Source organism: Channa argus, chromosome 19 (genome assembly GCF_033026475.1).
Source record: "Channa argus isolate prfri chromosome 19, Channa argus male v1.0, whole genome shotgun sequence".
NCBI lineage: Eukaryota > Metazoa > Chordata > Actinopteri > Anabantiformes > Channidae > Channa > Channa argus.
This window is the reverse complement of record NC_090215.1, coordinates 20,122,475-20,142,719: the sequence shown is the minus strand read 5'-3', so window position 1 is coordinate 20,142,719 and position 20,245 is coordinate 20,122,475. Positions and strand designations below refer to the sequence as shown.

The 20,245-nt window shown below is 42.3% G+C and overlaps 2 protein-coding genes across 3 annotated transcripts in view; both read left to right on the top strand.

Moving 5' to 3' along the window:
- Window positions 1-1,097: 1,097 nt before the first annotated feature.
- LOC137104384 (coagulation factor XIII A chain-like) lies at window positions 1,098-8,607 on the top strand. The gene is made up of 17 exons (XM_067485450.1): window positions 1,098-1,204; window positions 1,313-1,418; window positions 1,746-1,922; window positions 2,960-3,208; window positions 3,672-3,799; window positions 3,875-3,982; window positions 4,057-4,231; window positions 4,525-4,663; window positions 5,321-5,424; window positions 5,509-5,597; window positions 5,741-5,894; window positions 5,973-6,082; window positions 6,968-7,136; window positions 7,222-7,376; window positions 7,503-7,639; window positions 7,767-7,872; window positions 8,203-8,607. The coding sequence occupies exons 1-17, from the start codon at window positions 1,157-1,159 to the stop codon at window positions 8,236-8,238; spliced, it is 2,190 nt and encodes a 729-aa protein (XP_067341551.1). The 5' UTR covers window positions 1,098-1,156; the 3' UTR covers window positions 8,239-8,607.
- An 8,098-nt stretch (window positions 8,608-16,705) lies between these two features.
- The window catches only part of rreb1a (ras responsive element binding protein 1a), a 61,692-nt gene continuing 58,152 nt past the window's right edge, over window positions 16,706-20,245 (top strand). For both annotated transcript variants that reach the window (XM_067485409.1, XM_067485410.1), the window contains exon 1: window positions 16,706-17,588. In XM_067485409.1, coding sequence (XP_067341510.1) covers window positions 17,549-17,588 — 40 coding nt within the window. In that variant the 5' untranslated portion in view covers window positions 16,706-17,548. The remainder of the gene's footprint in view (window positions 17,589-20,245) is intronic.

The window sequence follows — 20,245 nt, the reverse complement described above, 5'->3', positions numbered from 1 at the left end:
TGAGTGTCCTCTCTGCTGTGGAAGTACAAGTGTGTGTGTTAAAAAGAGGAAGGAGTGTGTGTATATAAAGTGATGGTGGAGACTTGATCATCATCTGATCTGATCAGAGACTCAACGGACGGACTTGTCTTCATCTGAGCGGTGAGACTTTCTTTCATCATTTGTCTTGTGCAGAGCTTAATGCTGTTGTAGCTGAAGAACATTTCCTCGGAACAAAGAGTTGTAAAGATATTTAGCAACATTTTTTATCCTACTCTGAAACTTCTGTACAACCACTTTGCTCTGTACCAGTTTGAATTCCAACACTTTTAACTGCACTTTAGCAGGTAATTGTACTTTTTACAGCACCACACTAATCTGACATCTTTGTTTAGTTTGCAAATGGACATTTTACCTGACAAAACGTTCACACAGTATATTACTGAATTAAATATGTGGATCTCAACTATTTTGTTCAGCTTACAAGAGTAGAAACACTTTTCATATTGTGTCATTTAAATAAAACTTCGTGCCTGAACAACTAAAATCAAAACTAAAACTGGAAACTAAAATTCATTAAGTCATACACATAAATACATTTCTGTATCTTCCTTATTCATCTCATGACCTCTCAGGTTTACATGGTGACCTATCAGAGGGGTCTAAGCACTGACCTACACTAAAGAGCATTTGCATTTTCAACTGAAAAACACTGCGAAACCACTGATGCACCAAACTCAACAAAAATTTTAAGTGTTTGTCAAATGTTCTGCCTGTTTGCATCTTTTTCAGTGTTTGCTACATTCTATTAAAATACATAATGCAGATTTCTTACTTAGAAATTTTACTTATGCTTAAAATAGTTTTTTATTGTTTGTTATGTTGTTTTATTTAATATACTTACTTTTGTAATGTTTTCCTTCTTTCTGATCCTCACGTCTCAGTTATGTATATTTTAGTTAATTAAAACATTCAAGCATTTCTGAAAATTTCTTTTACAAAAATGTTCTATTGTGTAGCAACATTTGACTGTAAGTACTTTTTCTTATGCGGTGGTTTATGATGACATTTGAATATTTAGGTCCCATTTTACAGTCATCGCACTAAATTTTGTGCAACATGCGTTGTAAGTTACCTTTTGTTTTTCTTTCCAGTGACCTTTGACCTTTGTGCCATCATGTCAAGCACCAATGGACTAAGAACCACTGGGCGCTACAATTCTGCGGTATTACAAACATTACAATCAGCGCCGGGCAATAAATGAAATTTGTTTGTTATAATTATCTGTTGAAGTCATCAAGTTCTCTGATTCCTTCTTTATTTCTTTTATTAGCCAGCCACAACCAATCTGTTGCTGAAAGCATTTGAGCTTCCAGAATTTGAAGCTTTTGACTCTGAGCCTGGTTCAGACGCCGTCCCCAGAGCTGCACCCGGACTGTGTAAGATCTGTGTAATTCATTGGTGTTTGTCGACAATTTCAGACCCAGAAATGAAACTATGAAATTACTATGAGCAGTGAATGAAAACACAACAATGTAATGTTTAAAATGTTGAGTGGACAATTCTACTCTCTTATGAATATTTAATAGGTTACATTACAGATTCATGCAGTAAAAAGTGCAATATTTGGTTTTGAAACTTGGTGGGTAAAAGTAGCAGAGTGTGGAAATATTCCAGCAAAGTACCAACAGTTGTACTTGGAGAAAGTAGATACTTTTGTCCACTGATGCAAACACAGTGTACTCGCCCTTTATTCCTGCTCTCAGTGCCTCTGTCGGTGCAGAGCGTGGACATGTGTCTCCAGACCAACAAAACTAACCACTACACGTCGGCCTACAAGATCCAGAACCTGGTGATCCGCCGCGGGCAGGAGTTCATCATGAAAGTCACCTTCAGCCGTCCCCTGACCCAAACAGATGACTTCCAAGTCGAGTTCATGATCGGTGAGTTTGAATTTCGATTTCATTTCGACTCTTACAAAGCTGACAAAAACTTTTTTAAGGTGTGAAATGTCGTAGGACAGACTGGATCACCAAGCTCTTTTTAACAAATGACTGCATTTCAATTCTATTTAGTTCAGTGTAGTGTATTATTTTTATTTCTGTATTATTATTTTTTGATTCCCAATCCAGTACTAAGCAAGTTTTTATTGTTATATGACTGTATATATAACAATAAAACTATTTAACAACTATATAACAGTTGTAATCTCTTAATTTCCTGTTTAAATTAACCCGATAACGCTTCATTTTCTGGATCGGGCTCAGTGGCTGCAGCTGAAAGCTTCTCGCTGACGAACACTTGTTCCTTCACGATCTCTCACTGAACAATTAGACATCTGTCAGTTCATCAAGCAGCTTCATGTCTGGTTGGTTGATTATCTAATTTACACTTCCCATAATGAAAGAAACCAACCAGACATTTCAAATATCTTCATTTACAGCTTGGTCATGTTTTATTACATTTTGCTTCAATAGTAGTGGATTAAAATTTGGTTTGTCTGATTAGCATTTTATCATTTTCAGTCTGTTTCAGTCCAGTTAAGATATCACTGCTTACGTCAGTGATTGTAGAAGTACTCAGAATAAAAGTATCATTCCCTGTGTGGAAATACTAAGTTACTAAGTACAAGTACCTCAAAGTGAACGTATTTATCGTACTCAAGTAAATGTACTCATTTTATTTCCTCCAGCCGTTTCCAGATATTTCTATGATGTTTTAATACAGTTACACTATATCACAGTGAGTCTCTTGGGAGTTAAATCGAACCTTGTTAAGCATCAGTGAAGAACTTTGATGTTTCATTTAATTAGTCGTCTCCTCTTCTGTCTCCTTGTCTCCTTATCCTGATCTTCTCTACTCTTTACTCGCTCTGTGTTTCCTTACTTTTTGTCCTTTTCCCTGTGTCCTCTCTTCTTTCCTTGTCTCCTCTCCTTTCTCCTCTTCATCACTAATCCTTCTCCTCCTCCTCCTGCTCCAGGCTCTAAACCTGTAACCAGTGATAACACCATGGTTGTCGCGACCTTTGATTCCCGTCGTCGTGGGCCGTGGTCGGGCCGTGTCGTGGAGGCACGGGGTCAGGTGTTGACGCTGGGCATAACGCCGACAGCCAACGCCATCGTGGGGAAGTATTCTACCTGGGTGGCGATCGTGATGGCCAACGGCAAACAGCGAACCAAGAGGGACGCCGTGACCGACCTGTACCTGCTGTTTAATGCCTGGGCTAAAGGTACGAACTCAAGCACCGGGATGCTGAGAACCATGCCATCAGAAATGTTTTCTCTAAAATGTATCTATAAAATCCTTTGACATAATATTTACAGCAATCCGATCTTTGTATTTGATCTGATTCCACTGTGTTGTGAGAATATTCTTCTTGCACAGTAACAGAACAATACCACATACTGTATGTTGCAATCACAAGCACAAAACTGCATTAGACCCCAAATCAGACACCGAATACTCTGGAATCATGCAGTTTGGAACCTTTGTAGTCATTAAAGGCTGATTAAAACAAGGCGAACAACTTTATCCATAGAAGGATCAGACGCCAAACGTAACCACACTATCAGAAGATTATCACATCAAGTTTTGTTCATTGAAACATAGACAAAGAACAAACAACTCTTAGACTTTTGACAGCACTTCACTCAGATACCATACGTTCTACTTAACGATTTCTTTTTTAACAGATGATGCAGTTTTTTATCCTAATGAAGCAGGACGGAGGGAGTATGTCCTGAACGACCACGGGATAATCTATCAGGGTTCAATTGAGACTGCTGACAGTGTGACGGAACGTAGCTGGGATTATGGGCAGGTACACAAAAACACCCACACACATCACAAATAAATCCTGGAGAATGATGTTACCATGACTGTGTTCTTCCTGCAGTTTGAACGGGGCGTTTTGGATGCTTGTATCTACATCTTGGATGTGTCAAAGATGCCAATCGCCGATCGAAGTGACATCATCAAAGTGGTCAGGAAGGGATCAGCCATGGTAAGAGCAGAAAAACGGATTCACCTCCTAAGTGGCTTGGAGCTCACTAACCTTTGACCTCGCCATTCCCTCAGATTAATGTTCAGGATGATAACGGTGTGTTGGTTGGGAACTGGAGCGACAACTACTCCATGGGCACGCCCCCAACGTCTTGGACGGGCAGTGTCAGCATCCTGCTGCAGTATGCCAGCAGCGGGGTCCCTGTCTGTTATGCCCAGTGCTGGGTGTTCGCTGGAGTCTTCAACACCTGTAAGAGCAAGATAATTCTGCCTGATTCACTTTGGAAATTGTGGTTACATTAGAACTTAAAGCCCAGAGAGATGCTAATGACCACAACGTGCTGCAAAATGCCACAGAAAGACTTCAAGGGCACTAGTGGGGTGAAAAAGCGTTCAGGTAGAAGAAGTGGGCGTAGCCAGGAGTGTGATGTTTGCAGAGCTGAAAAGTCATTTTGCGGAGTGAATTAACGATTTTTTTTGTCAATATCATGTGAAGAATTTGATGGTAGTGATGTGCTATTTAAATATCTCATAACCTTTCAGTCCTGCGCTGCCTCGGCATCCCAGCCAGGGTCATCACCAACTTCATTTCAGCTCACGACAACAACGGAAACCTGACGACCAACCTCATCTTCAATAGTGACGGCTCACTGGACACTGATGACACCAAGGACTCTATCTGGTCGGTGAAACATCTGTCAGCCAGTCCAACATCCCTTTAAGGATAACTGTGGTTATTTGCTGAATGAATTCCTTCCTCTCTGTTTGTCAGTCTGCATCTTTGTCAAGATGCAGAGTTTTTTGTATTGAATGAATCCAGTGAAAGGACGTCTTCACTGATTTTGAACTTGGTTCTTTTAGTTTTAGTTTGGCTAGTACATGTAAATCCAATTAAACTTCCCTCTGACTTTCCTATATCAAGATATCTCTATACTTCTATCTGAAAAATGCCTCCAGGTGACATCACTTGGAGGAACCTTCAATTTAGATTATATCTCATCTTGTTGCTCACAACATGGATTTTGTAATCAGGGTAAACCTGCTTTTCCAAGAACTTCCCCAAAGATGACATCATCTGAACCCGTAATGATGAAAAACCCTTCCGGGTGATGTCATCTGGAGGAGTTTTTCATCTAGAAGCAGAAAAATATTTTAATATGGTGAAGTCAGAGGCAGGTTTAAAAGCATTAATGTAAAGTAATGTAATGTAAAGTAAAATTGGTGACAGCAGTTTAACAAAACTATATAAATTGACTCACACTGACTGGTAGCAACATGCTAAGCTAACCCTCAGTCTGTGTGTAGTAAGAGGCTTTTTACTGCGTCTCCTTGTGCGCAGGAACTTCCACTGCTGGAATGAGGCTTACATGGTGCGTGCTGACCTGCCGCCTGACCTGGGAGGATGGCAGGTGGTGGATGCCACACCTCAGGAGAACAGTGATGGTAGGACAAACGGACAGAGACAATTAATGAGCAGATCAATGAGACAAGTGGGCAACAAACAGAGTTTCTGTGTTTGGTTTACAGGATATTTTCGCTGTGGTCCAGCCTCAGTAGTCGCCATAAAAGAAGGTCTGCTCTGTCACCCGTTTGACCTGAATTTTGTCTTTTCTGAGGTTAGTTTTTGACATTTTTCAGATGCACTTAGAGCATAACGTTGTGTTAAAGGATAAAATTTAATCTAATCATTTTTTTCTCCTCTGCCTAGACAGAGTGTAGTTCACACTGATAAACTGATATGTGTTTTTCCTCCATCCAGGTGAACAGTGTCGTGGTCTCCTCAACCAAAGACCGCTACGGGACACTGACTACGTTCAAGGTGGACAAAGAATATGTTGGAAAGGCTCTTTATACCAAAGCCATAAACAGCACAGCCTTTGAGGACATCACAATCACCTACAAGTACCCGGAAGGTAACAGACATTTGAACCAAACCATCTTTTTCCAGCTTGAAGCAATTGAAAATGAGTCATTTCCATTTGTGTCTGCAGGCAGCGTCGAGGACAGTCTGGCGATGGCTCGTGCACAGGAATACAGCTCTCAGTGCAGCCTTCCCAAGTTACCCAAAGCCTGGCTGTTTGTCAAGATGAGCGCTGCCCAGGTAACACATCTGTCTACACACCTGTCTGTCTGTTTGTCTGCCCACCCATCCGTCAGCAGTCAGTACATCCTCTGTGTAGATACACTCCAAACCGTAGGTTTTTGGACAGTTAACAAGTTTTGTGTCAAGATACAAAGATACCTACACTTTACTGCAGTATCTATACTTTGAGTGGACAGTGAAGCTGCAGGCTGATGAACACAGCGAGTAACTTGCCAAATAATGGACTGGTTCTAAACAGTGTCCTGGACAAATGAAAATCAGATCTGTCACTCTAATAATCTCCATCTATAGTTCTCTGACAGCCCACACTGTCAAAAGTTATTCCGTTTTTAATATTTACTGTAAATATGAGTGAATTCAAGCTAATTTTCAGGCCAATTCAAAATCAAAAACTGAAAATTCTCTTGACCTGAAATGATTAGTTGTATAAATTAACAGCTGTTAAAGCCACATTCAGTCATTGGCAAACACTGACCACTCAGGATCAAACAAACTGGCACAAGTTTAATCCCCATTCTATCCTTTTTGCTCGCTATAATTAATGCATAAAACAGAAAAACCCGTGATTCCCACATTGAAACCACATTACTGGGTGTTTAGTCTGGAACCACCTGAAATCCCGGAACGGGCCACAAGGGGGACACAGAGCACTGGTGTAAAACCCCGGACTTCCCAAAGTAGCAGAGGAGACACTTTTCTTTAAACAAACTTTACTTTTTCATTTACTGTAGCTTCAGTAGCTACTGTAACTTATACATCGAACATTTAATTCAAAACTGATAAATGTGTCTGTATTTCTTTTGCAACTGTATTAAAAGTCCAAATCTGAAATCTCATTTCCCTTCATTCACTGCTTTGTTCCCTCTCGCTTCCTCTGCGCAGGTCAAGCTGGGTCAGGATGTGAACCTGGTGGTGGTTTTCACCAATCAGAGTGACGTCACCCAAACCGTCCGCGCTAACCTGACGGGGTCAGTCACCTACTACACCGGAGTCCGAGCCAGGGACCCCTTCAAAAACCTGGTGTTCTCCGTCACAGTGGGAGCGCAGCAGGGTCAGCGGCTTCACTGAGCTGTTCGGTTTGACAAACAAGCTGCTTGTCAGTTAGGATTTACTTTACGTCTGTGTGCGCGTTGCAGAGCAGAGTAAGACCCTGAACATCACGGCTCAGGAGTACCTGGCAAACCGTGGCTCTCTCGTCAGCCTGAGCTTCGTCGTGTCCGGACACAGCGGAGAACAATCCGTGAGCGCCACACAGGTGGTGACCCTGCAGACCCCGGAGCTCACGGTGACGGTAAAACATACTTATAGTAACGTTCAAGGTGCTGGTGTTCGCAGCGTTAAGTATTTGCAGTATATTCCTGCAACACACTCTACACATATAGAGAATAAAAGTACATTGTGTTGCTCCATCCCGCAGGTGAGTGGGACCCCTCGGGTGCAGCAGCAGATGTTTGTGAGCGTTTCCTTCACCAACCCCTTCAGCTTCACGCTGCAGGACGTCATTGTGTGCATGGAGGGATCTGGACTCATCAGCCCAAAGCAACATTCCTACAGGTACCGGATGGAACTTAACTAAATACTGTACTGAAGCACGAGCTCTGAGGTATTTGTACTTTGACTGACAGCTTCTCCAGCACAGCGTCTGTTTCTGCGCAGTTACACCTGCGTTTGCCTCTTTCAGTACCATTGCTCCTTGGGCTAAAATCACCTGGAAGGAGTCGTGCATCCCTCAAGTGACCGGACTCCGACACATCACGGCGTCGTTGGACTGCAGCGACCTCCGTGGGGTAACCTCCACTCTTTGCACATAATCTCAGGGTCTCACGAGTAAACACGAGCAGTACATGCAAAGAGGTTTTCTGAATGTTACAGGTTAAACCTCAACACATCACATGTATTTAACCGGATTTAACATGTGTGTAGAAATGTTACTGTACGTTACTGAAAAAGGCCAAACTCAGCATTAAACTCCACAGATATTCACATCAGTTACTTTTTATCAATAACATAATAATCTGTGATTTAAAGAAGTTGAAAAGAGAAGAGTGAAGCTCTTAAATGTACGACGTGTTGTAATAACATGTGTTAGTCTGTTGATGCCATGTTGTGTTTTTCAGGTGACAGGATTTGCTGACATTAACATCACAAAATGATTGGTGGTTGACGAGTTCTGACCCCACCCTCGACATTCTATCCACCAATCAGCGCAGCTTCAGGCAGGGAAGGGGCGGAGCGAACACGCATGAATTTTCATGGTTGATGATTTGTTTTCTCTTTTCGTTTCATGTACAAAACGTTGCAGATTCAGATTGTTGTGTTTTCCTTCACAAACACGGAGCTTTGTGAGACTACGGGAATTTTTTTAATCACTTTATTAAAGAGGCTGATTTGTTTAGTACAAAGCTGATTTTATCCACCAAACTAATTATTAATGTCAGATGGAAACTAATGAGATTTGGATCTTTTTCCTTTGTGAATGCTGAGCTGAATTTTTACTAACAATAAAACAATACTTACTTTGACTCCTCAGATTTTTTTCCACAAACACTAAATTACTGCTTATGTCAGCGTTTTAGTCATTTATAGCCACAACTTTAGTGAATGTTGGAAACTAGTTACAGTAATATAACAATTGTAGTGGTGGAAAGTAACAAAGTACATTTTGTAAAGTTATTAATGGACATGATTGTTTCCATTTTGTGTTACTTTTACTTTTTACTCAACTACATTTATAAGACAACTATGCTGGTTCCGAATAATTTAAGACACCTGGTGTGTGTGTGTGTGTGTTTATAATCTGTGGGGCGTTAAACCAGCTTCATTGAACTGACAGTTGTGTAATTGGTCAGCAGGTGACCTTTAGGGAAGGTGTACTTCAGCTAATTGGTTAACGAGGGAACAACTAGTTTCACATAAGTAGCTCAAAGTTCTTCTTCCACCACAGCTGCTGGGACTGTGGAGTCATTCAAAACATTACAACACCACAAACACAAAGACTCCGACCTTTGGACAGAGTGTGCTTCAGTCCAATCGAACACAGTCCCTGTAGAAAAAAACCATCACATTTATCTTCAGACTTCATTTCATGAAATAAATCATGGTTTAGAATTTCCTGAACTGTCACTTATAAACTCTGACTTGTTTTGGGGCAAAACAGATTCATGGCTGTGGCCGTTGTCTGTTGCATGGGGGGGTCCGGGGGAGGGGCAGACCTACTCTGCTTGTGTTTCATTGTGTGACCACTAGAGAGCACCACCTGTCTTTACCTACAACTTTCTGACCTGGCCAAGCCTCCACCATCACTCCCGAAACCTGCAAAACCAGAACTCAGAGGTTCATGTTGGGTCTCTACCAGATAATCTGGTTCTCAGGAAACAGTTTGAAGGCTGATTTTTGATTTTCAAAGCATGATAAGCTTCCATCTGTTGGCTGAGTGTAGATAACGTCCCTGCAGGTACAAGTTGCTTTGATAACTTCTCAGTACTGTGGACACATTATGAGAAAAGCGGAGGGTGGGGACGGGCAGGTTAAAGGTCACACAGCTCCAATGTAGGCAGGAGACTCAAAACAACTACAAATGAGGTCGTGTTGTTTATTTGCTGTAGACTCATCATGTGTGAGCTTCAGGTCACTGTGTGTCCAGCAGTTTGTGGTCCTGGAGTCTTTGTGGTGGTTTTGTTGTCATGTGTGTTTCAGATCACTTTGCATCTTTAGCCTATGTTCTGTCACTACATACAGAGGCCTGTTCTGTAATCCCAGCATAACCTAAAACAATAGATTCTGTGTCTCACTGCTCCACACTGTCTCCATCATGTTTGAATGTGTTCGAATATTGTGATATTATCTTCAACCTGCTGCTCTATGAGCAGGAAAAGTAACTAAACACACAGGAAATGTTTAGCAAAGTGAGTTCAAACAACATCTATTTGTTTTAGCTCATTATTTTACTGTCAACCTCTGGTTGTGTTTGGTTATATTTTAGTGTGAAACTTTTATTTAGGTATATATTTATTCAAATTAACAAATTTGTGATTCTGCAGGACACTGTGTAAAATAGGCTGCACTCGTCCAGGTTTGCGTTTCAGGGATGTTGCCATGACAAAAAGCTCCGGATAAATTTGAAACTGGCTTTAACGAACCAACAAAAAAATTCAGACTCGTGTCAAACTATCAACAGTGTGAAGGACATGGGTGAAGAACAACAACATGAGCGACGTTAATGCACAAAACAAAACCTTCATGATTCATCCTGAAGTTATTTAGGTTTTTCCCGAGTGGAACAAGAAAGTCTGAATCAGGTTTCGTTAGTATGTTAGTGCTGGAGAGATGAGGCTGCTGGTGTGACTGCAAAGAAAGAAGAAGGGCAGAGTAAGGTTCAAGTACGTGTAGGAGTAAATCCATACAGAATTAAGCAAGGAAAATACACATTCACAGAAATTCAAGAAGGATGGAAAAATGGCAAAACTATTTTAACTGGGAACAACACAAATTAGTCGGGAGGTCAGAAAAACTGTCTAGGAAGCCTTAAAGTCGATGTGACGTAGTATTTATAGTACGTAGTACTTCCATCCAATAGTACCTTTAACTCTGCTTTGCTGAGTCTAAAAAACAAAATATAGTAAAGTAATACAACCAATTCCAAAAAAGTTTAGAGGATGTGAAAATGTAAATGAAAACTGAATCCAATATTTGCAAATCTCATTGACCCATATTTTATTCACAATAGAACATAAATAACATATCAGACGTTGAAACTGAGACATTTTATCATTTCATAGAAAACATGAGCTCATTTTGAATTTGATGGGAGCAACATCTCAAAAAAGTTGGAACAGGGGCAACGAAAGGCTGGAAAAGTAATTTCCACCAATCAAAAACAAATGGAGGAGCATCTGACAACTAATGAGGTGAATTGGCAATAGGTCCAATCTGAGACAAACAATTTCAGCAAAATGTTCCTCAGCATAAAATTGCAAAGACTTTGAAGCTCCCACCATGTTCAGTAAATAATATCATCAAAAGATTCAAAGAATCAGAAGGAATCTCTGTGTGCAAGAAACAAGGTCAAAGGTCAAAACTGGATCTGTGGGTTTTTCGGTCCCTCAGGCAGCATTGCATTAAAAACAGGCCTGATTCTCTACTGGACATCACTGCATGAGCTCAGCAACACTTCCACAAATCACGTTTAACACAGTTCACTGTGCAAACAACAACTGTAAGTTAAAGCTGCATCATGCAAAGGAGAAGCCACGTGTGAACACGGTCCAGAAACGACACCGTGTTCTCTGGGCCAGAGCTCATTTAAAATGATTTGAGGCAAAATGGAAAACTGTTCTGTGGTCAGATGAATCAAAAATATTTATCATTAAATATTAAAATGTCTCAGTTTCAACATCTGACGTGTTGTTTATGTTCTATTGTGAATAAAATATGGGTTGATGAGATTTGTTAATCATTGCATTCAGTTTTTATTTACACTTTACACATTGTCCCAATTTGTTTGGAATTGGGGTTGTAAATAATGATTATTTATTAGGTGATTAATCATAAGTGGTAAAAAGTAAAATGTATTTTTTTTGTCATATTTTCGACCTTTAAAAGTTTGTTTGCAGTTCACTGTGGCCGATCAGTATTTTCTTCAGATCATGTCTATACTACAACCCCAATTCAACACATCGTCCAAACTTCTTTGGAATCGGGGTTGTACTTCAGCTTGAGTGCAGAGTATGAAGTGGTACTTCTACTTGTAGTAGTACCTTCTCAGACAAGTACCTATACTTGTGAATTGAGTTTGTTTACCTCTAACACCTGTGTATTGTGTGTAAAAGTAAACACTCTCTCCCACCAACGGACAGCAACAAGTGAGTCATCGTCATGGAAACTGTATCTAGTGTATCAGCATCATAAAACTGGTCTGTCTGGATACCACATTAGTGACCCCCCCCCCCCCCCCCAACACACACACACACACACATAATGGCAGTACTTTCTGCAGCAACACTGACTCAGGAGCTTTGGGATTCTTCATGCAGAGGAGCCGTGATGTTTGCCCAGTGGATGGCGCTAGAGAGGAGGTCAGGGTTTATCCTCTGAGAGGAAGAAATAACTTTAACCCTTTTTTTTTTAATCATTTACTTTTTGTGCACAACAACGTTTATTTCCACACCAGCAGTTTTGCACATTTTGGTCTTTGTAGTTTTCTTGTTCCACTCAGGATGAATCCCACTGACTTTTGACACGAGTCGGTATCTTCTGGTTCTTTGGAGCTGGTTTAAGATTTATCTGGAGCTGTTGTCATAGCAACAAGTGTTACAAAGGTGCAGCTCAATCGCAGAACCAACGCATTTCCGAGAAAACCACATGCACAAACTGGTCAGATCCAGTTTCTGCGAGACATAAAAAAAAAGACGTTGAATCATCTCCACTCAGTTCTGCTCTATGAGCAGTGCAGAGCTGGAGACAGTGGAGCAACAGTTATTTGCTGTTTTTTTAGTTTCTTGCAGCTCAGCTTTGGATCCTGTGTTTGCACAAAGACTAACTACAGCAAGCATCCTGTGCTGCTCCCACAATGCAGACATGATCCACCTCCTGAGAGAAGAAATCTCACATGGAGTCGACTCTCACACTCGGAGTAAAAAAATGTGTTTCAGCTGCTCTCAGACCAGGCTGCGTGCTCCACACTCTCTGGCTGAGCGGGGCAGGCCTCAGGCTGCAAGGCAAACAACTGTTACCTACAAATCATCCGTCACTATTGGAAACCGGTTTTTCACCCCCCTCCTCCTCCTCCTCCTCCCTCTCCGCTCTCTCCTCCAGTGCAGCTCTCACTACAGAGCACATGTCTGCAGCTGCATCAGACTTTTTTCTTACTTCTTTGCTTTATCCAGCTTTTGAACCTTGTCTGTGCTGCAAGAGCAGACAAACGGAGGGATGAGGAGAGCTCGAGGAGGAGGAGGAGGAGGAGGACGTGCACATGTGTCCGTGAAGCTGGTTGGGAAACAGTGAGACAGGGCAGCATGTGCTTGTCATCCCCCACACTGCCAACAGGTGTTGGCTTCATGTGACAGCCTGCCTGCCTGCTTGTCCGGACAACGCTCCAATGACGAAGGAGGAGGAGGAGGAGGAGTGTCTAAAGTTACATCAACAACAACTGTGTCAGCTCGTAGTCGCTCTGCGTTGGGAAACAGCACAGATCTCATCTCTTTGATGGCTGAGTTTGGTCGGGGATGCCTCTCCTCCTCCTCCTCCTCCGCGGCCCGCTGCTGCTGCTGCTGCTCTCCTCTGGATGAATGGATGAATCCACTCTTTTGTTGGCGATGGTTGGTTCCTCGGCAACAGCTCCATGGTTACAGTCCAATAAATAACATCACACCCTCTGTTCTGCAGCTCTGGTTTTCAGGGCCGGGATGCAGGAGGAGAGGAAACTTCTGTCTGTGTCCGTCGTGGCAGCACAGCTGCCAGAGAGCTGCAGAGCGATGACTGTTACATTTGGTACAATAACACAACTCGTGTTTGTTTAAGCTGAGCTAATATTCTACTGAATTCATGCAAGAAATAAACTTTCTGCGCTGCAAGAATTAAAGAAAGTAAAAGAAAGTAAATATCCTTCATGAATAACCGAGACACATGCAGCTTTAACCATCATCTATTAGTCCATAGAATTTGTGTTTTGTAAAGTAACAGTCAGATACGTGTGATGGAGTAAAACATAAAAGTCATTGGAAATGGAAAAACATGTATTTCCCTGGTTACTTTCTCTATTGATTTATTCTTACACATACTTGAACAAGGTAAATTCATAATAACACTTCATCATTTAAAGTATTTGCTGATGAGATTTTGCAGCTGTCAGATAACTGCAGGGAGTAAAGAGGCTCCTCTCTCTTCCATTCTGCTTCAGCGACGTGGCCGGTGATAATCCTAAGTGCTTTAAAGCACACATCTTACAGTAAATGTAGTGGAGTTGTGTGTTGGAGGAGGCTCAGTGTGTGTGATCAGTTTATTATAACTGATGAGTGACTGTTTGAGGGGAAAAGCCCTGATTGGATTAAGGGCTTGATGCCGTTATCTGCTGTTGTGGCTTTAATACCATCACTGTGGGGACGTTAGGTCTGGTCCTCAAGCGTTCATGGGAACTGTTTGAGGTTTGGCTTTGAAGTTAGAACCAACTTCAAGTGTTTGGCGGGATGTTTGGGCAAAGCCCCCACATGTCAGAGCATTTTAATCACGCGTGTGCACGCGTGGAAGGATCGTGAGCACCGACAGACAGTGTGCAGACTGACGGGCTTTATCTGGTTTCATTTACATGTACAGCACAGCAAAGTGTGCAGAAGGGGAACAAATGTCACTGTGCTGCAGCTGCACACTCAGCCGATGCTAAGCTAACCACAGCCCGACTCCAGCTTCGTCCTGAACGCACAGGAGCATATTTCTCATAATAATCCCACCATCTCCTGGAGATACAGAGCCTCCTAAAAACAACCCCGATGCACTTTTTGAAGTTATTTACCCACAAACCAAACTGCTGGCAACACCCAGTCCTCCCATCAGCCCCTCCTCCTCCTTTCTCATTCATCAGCAACAGGCCCAACCAGCCCAGAGACAGACGGGGAGACTCTTCCTGCTCCACTGCAGCCGCCTGCAGGGGAAGAGGAGGTGGAGGGGGAGGGATCCCTGTGTGTCTCTGCAGCAAGGGGATGATGGGAGGAGGGGTCTGAATGTGGAGATGGAGGAGGGCTGGCAGGAATGTGGGAGAGTTGAGTCGCTCACACTAAATTTAACAAAGAGGGAGATTAAATTTAGTTTGTGGTTTCTCTGCTGTTTTAGTCCGAGCTGCTGCTGGTGTTTAAATCAAACATCCTCTTCACTGCTGCTGCTGGAGGTGTTTAAATCAAACACACTCTCCACTGCTGCTCCTGTGCTCAGACGGATGCTGCATCAGTTTTAAAATGTCTGAAACCTGAAAATTGCTCACTCAGTCCTGTCAATCATGCTTCATGTTTAACTTAGGTGCTTTTAGTTTGCTCGTACTTTCAAAATGTTAAGATACTTCAACGAGAGAAATTATACATGGAATTGCTTTACTTTCTACTAAAGTAAGAACCTTTACTTTAAAGGTAAAGTTTCTCTTAACTTATCATCAAATAGTTTGACATTTTAGTCTGTTTTGAAACATTAAAGGTGGAATTTCTTCATTTTTAGGAAAGAATTACTAAAGTACTTTTTTAGCCCTATTTGAAAGAAATTAAGAGGAAATTATACCTTATGTTTTACTTAAGAAATTAAAAATGACTTAACTTTTTAGTGAATCGATGAACTTTTTGCTTAATTTTTAGGATTTATGATGGATCTGTTTAACATCTTTATTGATGTATGTTAAAGATGTAATTACTTTTTACTTTTTGCTTCGCTTTTAAGGTTGCTAATGGACTAGATTTACATTGTTTTAGGTTGTAAGAATTTAATTTGGTTTTACATTAGAATGAATTCACTGTGGACTATGAATCTAAAATGGAACCACTTAACTTTTCAGGTTTAAGGTTCGAGGTTGAGGTTTTGCTTTACTGTTAAGTTTATGCTGGAACTGTTCAGCTTTTTACTTTACTTTTGCAGTTAAAACCTTAAATGGCAAGTAAAATGCTAAACAGAAGAATTGTATTTTTACTTATAGAAGTACTTTATATTTTCCCATTTAGCTTTTCTCAAAAGGATTTCAGGTGATTATTTCACATTTAAAAGGTCATGATGGGATTAATTTCCCTAATCTACATGAAGAATTTTAAATGGGATTACTTTAAAGATGGATGTATTGATGATCAAGAATAGCTGTTGAGATGAGACTACTTTACTTTTAAGTGACTGGCCTTATTTTAATAATCCCTTGACAATAGCGGGAGATTAGAGAGTATTTAAGTTTAAAAAGGCATATTTTTATTTGCATATTGACTCTTTATGAAATATTTTCAGGTTGGTGTAGTTTTGGGGGGTTATTTTTGCCATGTAATTAAATAAACAACTACTTTTTAGTTGACTTTTGAGTTTTTTTATACGTAACTCTGAACCTGCATAGCCTCTATTTACTCGAGTTTCAAATACTTTTAGTTTCATAACCCACTAACTAAATGACGACTTCCATCACTTTTACATGTTATTGTAGGATGTATGTTCACATTTTAGTAAATGTGTTGTATTTACAGGTAGAAACACGTTACTCTGTGTCTGAGCAGGTAATTATCTCTTTAAACACTCACTTACTGAACATCATTTAATTTAAGGCATTTAGACACAAATGTACAACATTGCTTTTGGGCCAACTGGGGATTAACTTTAACTCACTGTAGTTTAAAAAACGTTTCTTTAAAGTTTTGCTTGACTCTATTAAACTTCACAGCAGCTTGTGGCTCTTTGTTTAAGAGAAATCGTGCGAAATGAGCCCGCAAACAGTAGCAGTTTCTCTCAACCCCCCAATGTTCACAGTTGGCATCCTCACTTCTTAGAATCTCGCGATGTCTTCATCTCAGCCCGCAATTTCCTTCCTCTAAACCTCGCGTTAGCTACCGTAGCAGCAGCAACAGTGTGACTGAGAGAGAGAGAGAGAGAGAGAGAGAGAGAGAGAGAGAGAGAGAGAGAGGAGGGGGGTGGGCAGTGCGGATGGTTTCTTATCTTTTAAACTCCACGCGATTGATAGAAGGAACTTTTGAAGCGCGAAGTAACAAAACTGAAGCAGAGGAAAGAAAAGCAAATTTCAGTTTCAGCGCTGATGGAGCGGAGCGTTGCAAAGTTACTGTGATGTTTGCGCACAAAGTTGGTGGGAAACAGAAATGAAAGTAAGCTAAAAGCGTTTCGTGGGGCTTTGTTTGATACTGACGATCAACAACGAGTGACGTTTTACTTCTTCCATCGCCGCTGCGGATGTGTGGGCGGCTCGTTACCGGTAACGTAACGCGGTAACGCCGCGGCTCCGTGTGCGTAAAGAGAGATGCTTGGTGGCCACGTCCCCTTGGAGACTGGAGAGACAACACGTGATGAGCTTTACTTATCAGGTTTAGAGGGAGAGAGACACCGATACAGGCCGAGCGAGAGCGAGAGACAGTGGGGGGGAGGACGGAGCTGGGAGTCCGGGAGGAATTAAAACAAGTCGGAAACCAAACATTTTCACATCGACGGCTTCTTTCGTCGACCCTTTTTCTACTTTCTATCCTCCGGGAGAGGAGGAGAGAGAAGGGAGGAAGAGAAGCAGAAGAGGAGGAGGAGGGAGGGGAGGAGAGGAGGGAGGAGGAGAAGCCGGAGTAAAGTTTGTCCAAGTTTGCACATCCCTTCGGAAACGCCATTTTGATTCCTCTCCTCTCCGGAGCAAGTTTGCAGCCTCTCGCTCTTCCTTTTTTTTTTCTTCATCCCCCATTTATCATCCACCATCCCCGCGGTTCATCACCTTCACCCACCACCATCATCATCATCCTCGCCACGATGTCTCGGCGCAAGCAGCCCAACCCCAACAAAGTCAAGCGTAAGTCTGCTTTTTTTAGCCTCTCCATCGCTTAATTCTGCTGCTTTCTGCCTCTGTGTGCTCGCTTTGCTCGATGTTCGGTGTGTGGTGCGGATTGAACTGAAAAGTTTCGACTTGTTGCCGCTGTTAAAGTCAACTTTGGGCTGAGATGTGGACACGGTACGGGAGGGATAATAGTTTTTCTCTCCTCTCCGTGCTGCTTCCTAGTTTGATGCGCATCCAAGCGGTGGAATTCAACCCCAGGTCTCTTCCTCATTCACTCTGCTTAAGCTAATTATCGCTAACAAGTTGTTTTTTCGACTTTTGATGCAACTTTATCCCCCGTGTGCACATTTCTGCTTGTTGTTCGGTGGTTTTGCCCCGAGGGGAGGGTGGCAAGAGGGGGTTCAAAGTCTGCTCGCCGCCGGAGTCGAGCATCCATATCTCGGGTGCACTTTGGTCGGAGCCTCGCTGCTAGTGGCCATGTGTAAAGCTACCACACGGCACCGACAAAGGTAACGGCAACGAGCCCCCGTGCTTCCTGTACGTGCTTTCAAAGTAAAACAACCTGTTGCTGCAGCTTTGAAGGAGGCTCAGCCGGGTGGACTTGTTAGAACCGTGTCTGCCTGAGGTGACGTGTTGGATCGAGTGGATTATGGGATGTTTGCAGGTTTACATTTTCAGAAATATGTGATTTATTTTTTTAATTGGCTGTATACTGAAGATATTACCATGTGATGGTCTCATGATGGTTATCATCACTGCGTTTGTACACATGACAGTTCCCTCACTTATCTGGTGGAGAACTGTCCCGATTTGGTGAGTTAACGGATCAGCTGATGGGAAAGAATTAGTAGCTCTTGATGTTTTCCAAGGATTGTTCACTTTTTATCAACCAAACATGTTGAATTTAATTTGCAAATTTGCGTTTGCAGTTGGTGTTTTTTTTTCCCCAATTACTCACTTTGACGGTTAATTACTGTTTTGTTTTGAACATCGTTTTCCAACTTATTATTTAGAGGAACTAAAACCGTTTATTGACTACACTTTCTGCTAATCCACGTTACCTGAACGATTAATCAGTTTATTATGGCCTCTGATTATTTTTGCTGTCTAATCATTTAGTGGATGGATTGAGGCTGTTAATGCTCCAGAGCATCATATGAAATGTTGGTCCAAATATATGTATGTATGTATGTATGTATGTATGTATGTATGTGCGTATTACTCCAAGTAAAACCGTTTCCGTGTATTTATCTTAAAACTACTTCAATCTTAGAGGTCCTCACACTGTGACCTTTATTTTGTATGGCCGCTCGCCGGCTCTTCCGGTCGCACGCTCGCTAAGCGCCAGCAGCTCGACGCCGCCGCTGTGACCTTGCCCAGGCACATTTCGCCACAAACCGATCCTTGTTCATTTAGAAAGTTCAGGAAGTCGGCGACGAGGCGCTTTGTGTCGCCGAGCCGCTCAACGCGCGGCGGTTCTTGTCGCCGTTTGGCGACTTTTGGCCGCGTTTCGGAGACTTTTTGCGGCGTCTCCGGTTACGCGCAGCAGCAGCAACAGCAGCAGCATCGACGTGACGCCTGTTGCATCCACCTCCACCTCCTCCTCCTCCTTCCCCCTCCTTTCTGGCTCTTTTCTCTCTTTCGACACCATCCACCGCTTTAACTCACGCATTAGAGGCGAATTTATACGTTATTCGTCCTCTTTAGTCGCTGTCCAGCCCCGACCCGTCGACTCGGGGAACTTTTAGCGGCTAACGTAGCTGCTAGCTCGGCCGTCGGCTTTTTCCGTGTTGCTGCTCGGCGGAGGATGCTGGCCGTTAAAGCCGATAATGCGCTTTTACTGCCGTGTCACACACACTCTGTTATCGGTGAGCGGGTCAATGATTGATGGCTCGGGTTGGGTTGGAGGGTTGGAGGGTTGGAGTCCCCGGGAGAGCAGGCGGACTGATGGAGTCTTTCTCCTCCGTCTCCGTGTTGAAGCGCTCGGATAATGGTTGCTAGGGATTTTGTCTCTCGCGCTGTCTCCGTGTCCGCCCCGCGTCTCTCTGCCCGTCTCCCCCTGAACTCCACCAAACTTTCGACTTCCTTCGTACAAGCACAAAGCCTCACACTGATTGTTGTAACCCTGCAGCACAACATGTGGGGAAGTAGCTGTGACTCACACAGTCAAACTTTATCCATCCTCTGTCAATAAGCTTCAAAGTGGCTTTTTATTCAAACGTCTTTGGCTTAATGCTGTAATTGTCTTCCCCACTCAGGGATTATTAGTAGCTTGAGTTTAAACAGTAATCACATCCAACTTTAAGGTGTTTTGGCTCCACAGGTTTCATCTGGAAGGGTGTCGAGTGTTTGTAACCATCTACAGTGACTTCACTGTAACTTTCTCTGGGTTTCTGGGCCTTTATCCTCTTACAAATCCAAATGTAGCTTTGTTAAGGGCCTTAAAATGTGACTACTCTCCCACGGCTGTCAACTGTAGCTTGTTTTCTGTTGGTTCTCAGACCATTGTAACAATCAATAATGACGTTACAGCGACTGTGTCCAACTTCCTGCTCCTTTGAACTAAAGATTCCATAAGTCTGTGCACTGCTATCTGTGCATATTTAAAGTGGGATTATGTCTATTTCCACACTTTTGTAATTGTCTCTCAAGAACTTCTAGAGTTTACAGAG

Excerpts from the sequence above, each read along its gene's own strand:
- LOC137104384 (XM_067485450.1), top strand. The coding sequence starts at position 1,157 with ATGTCAAGCACCAATGGACTAAGAACCACTGGGCGCTACAATTCTGCG. Across the intron at positions 1,419-1,745 it reads CAGAGCTGCACCCGGACTGT|TGCCTCTGTCGGTGCAGAGC; the intron begins GTAAGATCTGTG and ends TCCTGCTCTCAG. Across the intron at positions 5,895-5,972 it reads CACCTACAAGTACCCGGAAG|GCAGCGTCGAGGACAGTCTG; the intron begins GTAACAGACATT and ends TTGTGTCTGCAG.